The 4,809-nt window shown below is 42.4% G+C and overlaps 1 protein-coding gene across 1 annotated transcript in view; it reads left to right on the top strand.

The window, feature by feature from the left end:
- The window catches only part of T265_12622 (hypothetical protein), a gene marked incomplete at both ends in the record, with an annotated part of 12,426 nt that overhangs the window by 878 nt on the left and 6,739 nt on the right, over positions 1-4,809 (top strand). The window contains 4 exons of the mRNA XM_009164631.1: positions 282-543; positions 1,365-1,521; positions 1,660-1,675; positions 4,287-4,548. Coding sequence (XP_009162895.1) covers positions 282-543; positions 1,365-1,521; positions 1,660-1,675; positions 4,287-4,548 — 697 coding nt within the window. The remainder of the gene's footprint in view (positions 1-281; positions 544-1,364; positions 1,522-1,659; positions 1,676-4,286; positions 4,549-4,809) is intronic.

Genomic DNA, 4,809 nt, shown 5'->3' with positions numbered 1-4,809 from the left:
ACTAAGTTGAGAATTCCTGTCGATATATTGTCTCAGGGTAAAGATCACAGGGAGTTCTTCAACAGTCTCAGGCTGTATTCTCAAGGTTTTTTCCCCTTAAGTACCGCGCAGTTGGCGATCACATACAATCAGCTACAAACAGGTTACCCTAACCTTCTACCATGAGGCTTGCGTAACCAGGCTATGCGCCGTTCTTCGGGTCAATTAATTCACGTTTGTTCATGAATACACAACTTTATTTAGTATGAGACGACCTTATTCACAATCCCGTACTTTTACAGCACTGGAAAATGTTGCCAAGTGTCAGAACACCCCATATAACGAGAAAGTCATTTCAGAGAGTGAACAAGATGACACATCCTTTGCAGAATATTTTGCAACAACGTCAATTTGGGCCACGACAGAAGTGAAGAGCTATAATAATGCACGTAATCTAAATACCGTGAATGAAGTTGATGCAGAATCTCAAGCGCTGGAACCTGTTGAAGCACAGTCTGCGGGCGATTTGGTGTCCAGGAGTGGTGGGCTTCAGCGCGCCTTGCGGTGAGTAATCAGATAGGAGAACACCTCAGAAACAATGAATTGTTATCAAATAAGATGTCGGATAATTCTACATTTAGAACACCGATGTGACCTCGTCAAGTAAATGTATATACACCCGACAAAACAGCTCAGAAAGAAAGAGCTCCAAGTGAATGTTTGAAAATAGTCTATTCTGAGTGCCAATTGGTCTTCTACGACACATGAAGAATTCGGTTTCGATTCAGTTAGTAGACAGGGGACACCAAAAACATGCTGTGTCGCTTTCTAGGTCATCCATCAGGTCGATCTGAAGACTGACGAGAACACGGATGTTGAATATAACCGAGGTTATCACCATTCGCAACCATAAAACGGAGCTATGCATTCAGCGACATCTTATCCAGATGGCTTATTCGTTCTGGCCTGATCATAACGATGCAGACTTCGTGGAATCGATGCAACGGAACATAGGCCGTGATCCGTACGCCAACCGTGGCTCCAAAACCTCGGCTGACCGATCCATATTCTGATAACGTGACTTCTGTGTTGCGTTCCTATTCTTGACTTATTGTCCTTACCTGTTATTCACATCTCGATAGACATTGCACACTAATTTGGTTTTGACAGAAGACTGAAACGAATCCTTCTGGATCTCTCATTTATGCTGTTCTTCTACCCCTACTTGGTGATCTCCAAGTATGGCAAAAACGGTTGTTGACTTTCGAGGAGTACTCAGCAATCTGTACCGTCAATGAAAAGTGTTGTATTCATTTGAAACCAACAAAGAAGTGCAAGCAAATAAAAATGCACATATAAATCCATTTTTATTTCCAAATTAAAAGGGCATTCGATATCATAGTGAATATGGAAAATGCAGCTGGGCCATGCGAAATAGTGGACGCACTTGCCGCCGAACACTACTTAAAGGAGGCCGTGAGGTGTGACGCACGACAAACACGGGATGACAGCTGTTCAAGCGCGAATAGTGTATTTGACAGTGTAAGTTTATGTTTAGCTTGGTTATATTAAGCTTGTTGCAGAAATAGGTGGTATAAATAGGTTTCAGAGCGAGTAACGGGAAATCCTGAACGATCATCTTTAAAGAATTATATTTTTGCTTATTTTTGACACATGCAGATGTGGATGCCTGCAGGTAACTGGCTCGCCTTAAAGGTTGAGTGACCTTTTGGGCAGTTTAGCTCAAACCATAGCATTTTGTAATGGACACATTATGGACACTTTTACCTACGCACTATTGTCATTGCTTTTCAGGGGCTTCTGAGCTACCTGTTGTGTGATTTTAAGGGCCACTCTGGATAGAGAGAAGCGGGAAACTTCAGCAAAGACAATGTCCGGCTATTTTTTCTGTAAATACGTGTGTCCTGTAAAATGCATCGGACCTTCCTCTACTACGACAGTGCTTGGCAACCCGATTGCCTGATAATCGGCTTCAGTGTTTCCCATAGCACAAACCGTACGTAGAAAAGGAAGCGTTCTGTCGTAAACGAGCCCTCTTCAATTGGAAGAAACTAAGTTTAACCCAATGTCACTTTGAAAGTAGCATTGCATGCGGAAGATTTTTTGGTTCCCCGACTTAGAATCTCCAGAAATCCTCACGAATAATTTTACTTTCTCCACGAAAGTAAAGTTGGGTTTCACCACGTCCGGAAGTGATTCCTTCGAATATATAAAGCTATCCGCTCCGCCCCCCCCCCGTTACAAATTCCCGTACCATTACAATTGTCATATCACGTGGAGGCCATGAATGAACCCGAAGTCAAGAAGGATGACTTCAGTCACATGGCAATTCCGGTACTCACCCCATCAAATGATACGCAAGTACTAGAAGGTTTATAAAGCACCTGGTTTGCCCGGCAGCATAATTTCAGCATTTCACTCTTCCGAAGTGATTATCGATATAGTTCCCTCAGTAGGTATTCGTAAAATCTGCACAATATTGCTCACAATGGCCACAATTGCCAGTAATCCAAACAGCACTCATTGACAAACAGTACTATTAGAGTAACATGGGTATGATGAAACCACATCGCGTCTTGCTCTGACGCAATTATAAGACCCAGGTATTTCGGTATTACTATAAAGTACATGCATCTTCCCCTCGACTGTTTACTGTAGTCACCGACCTTGTCGTTTCCATCCATTGTTACCCGGTAAGCATTGCTTCCTGACTTTATGGTAACCGACGTCCAACCTCAGAGATGATGATGAATGAAACCCTGGACTGATATCCACACTCCACGAGAATAAACTCAGTAATGACCATTTACTATGCCATGGCTCGTATAGTTTTGGTTGAGGTGTAAATCACGACTAGCCCCAGGGAATGCCTATTTTACAGACTGAGCCAGAAACGCATGAGCTTCGTTCAAAAAGGCCCACAGTTGGAACTACCTCTCCATTTATTGTCTGTTCTTATGTGGACTTGGGAAACTTGGAATCAGCCTAGCTCGTGTGCTTTGTGCAAACCACCGCAACTATGAATTGAACGACTGGATTACATTTGGCTTCTTGGCTGCACTCCAGAAGTAGAGAAGTAGAAGACGTAGTAGAAGTAGAGAATCGAATGTTCATAGCCACTAAATGGTACCTGCATGGTGNCTGTATGGTGAGTTTTGTTTTCCGGTTGTAGACTATTACACGGATTATGAGAAAATGAGCCCTACAGAAAACTTCCTGAGTCGTAGTGTAAACGTCTGGGTGACTTTCGTTTCAATCACTATGAGGGTGGGTAGTTTGATGAACTAGAAGGAGAAACCTAAAAATGAATGTTAAACTTTCGTACTTTCAAGGAGCTATGATTCACCTAAGGGTCCTACCAAACACGTTTGTTCTCACATAGTCAAATTTACCAAAGTAGAAAATCAACGTGAAACTTCCAGTTACTGCGATCTTACGGGAAAGTTAAACAACACTAGATGGTTATGGCAAAAAGTAGAATTGGTCGAAAGGATCTCATCTCACAAAAACCGAGTCATAAGAAGCCTAAAAAGCTGCTGACAGAATTTCCATATTGTGTGTTCAGACTGTGAGTCCATTTAAAGAACACATTAGATTTTCCGACTCTCTCAGGGAAGAGGAGGGTACTAGACAGATGTGGCAGTCAGATCCAAAATGATATACTCCAAAAGCTCTGAGTTAGTTGTGTGGCGGCCATTCGTGCCTGAATGATACAAACTTGCTTTCGTGGCCAACATCTCGATAGCCCAAGATGTCAACGCCGAAGTGTTAGCTTCAAATGACAAACATTAATACTCACTAGTGCTTTCTATGCCCATATTCCAAGGAAATGATTGTCAACATTGTAGAATACTTCATAGATTTGGGCAACCTGCCATTATCTCAACTTTCGTGTTCCCCTCTAGTGGCATGGTAGCTGGGCATTGAGAGGGTACTACAGACGAGCGATTATGTATTTATGATATATCAGCGATTAAAGCCGAACACAGGAATAAGTTTTTTCAATACTATGTTGAGAATTCCGGTCGATATATTGTCTCAGGGTGAAAATCACAGGGAGTTCTTCAACAATCTCAGGCTGTATTCTCAAGGTTTTTCCCCTTAAGTACCGCACAGTTGGCGATCACATACAATCAGCTACAAACAGGTTACCCTAACCTTCTACCACGAGGCTTGCGTAACGAGGTTATGCGCCGTTCTTCGAGTCAATTAATTCACGTTTGTTCATGAATACACAACTTTATTTAGTATGAGACGACCTTATTCACAATCCCGTACTGTTACAGCACTGGAAAATGTTGCCAAGTGTCAGAACACCCCATATAACGAGAAAGTCATTTCAGAGAGTGAACAAGATGGCACATCCTTTGCAGAATATTTTGCAACAACGTCAATTTGGGCCACGACAGAAGTGAAGAGCTATAATAATGCACGTAATCTAAATACCGTGAATGAAGTTGATGCAGAATCTCAAGCGCTGGAACCTGTTGAAGCACAGTCTGCGGGCGATTTGGTGTCCAGGAGTGGTGGGCTTCAGCGCGCCTTGCGGTGAGTAATCAGATAGGAGAACACCTCAGAAACAATGAATTGTTATCAAATAAGATGTCGGATAATTCTACATTTAGAACACCGATGTGACCTCGTCAAGTAAATGTATATACACCCGACAAAACAGCTCAGAAAGAAAGAGCTCCAAGTGAATGTTTGAAAATAGTCTATTCTGAGTGCCAATTGGTCTTCTACGACACATGAAGAATTCGGTTTCGATTCAGTTAGTAGACAGGGGACACCAAAAACATGCTGTGTCGC

The sequence above is a fragment of the Opisthorchis viverrini genome (genome assembly GCF_000715545.1).
Source record: "Opisthorchis viverrini unplaced genomic scaffold opera_v5_7, whole genome shotgun sequence".
Taxonomy (NCBI): Eukaryota; Metazoa; Platyhelminthes; class Trematoda; order Opisthorchiida; family Opisthorchiidae; genus Opisthorchis; species Opisthorchis viverrini.
The sequence above is the reverse complement of the archived record's forward strand: the minus strand, read 5'-3'. Positions and strand labels throughout refer to the sequence as shown.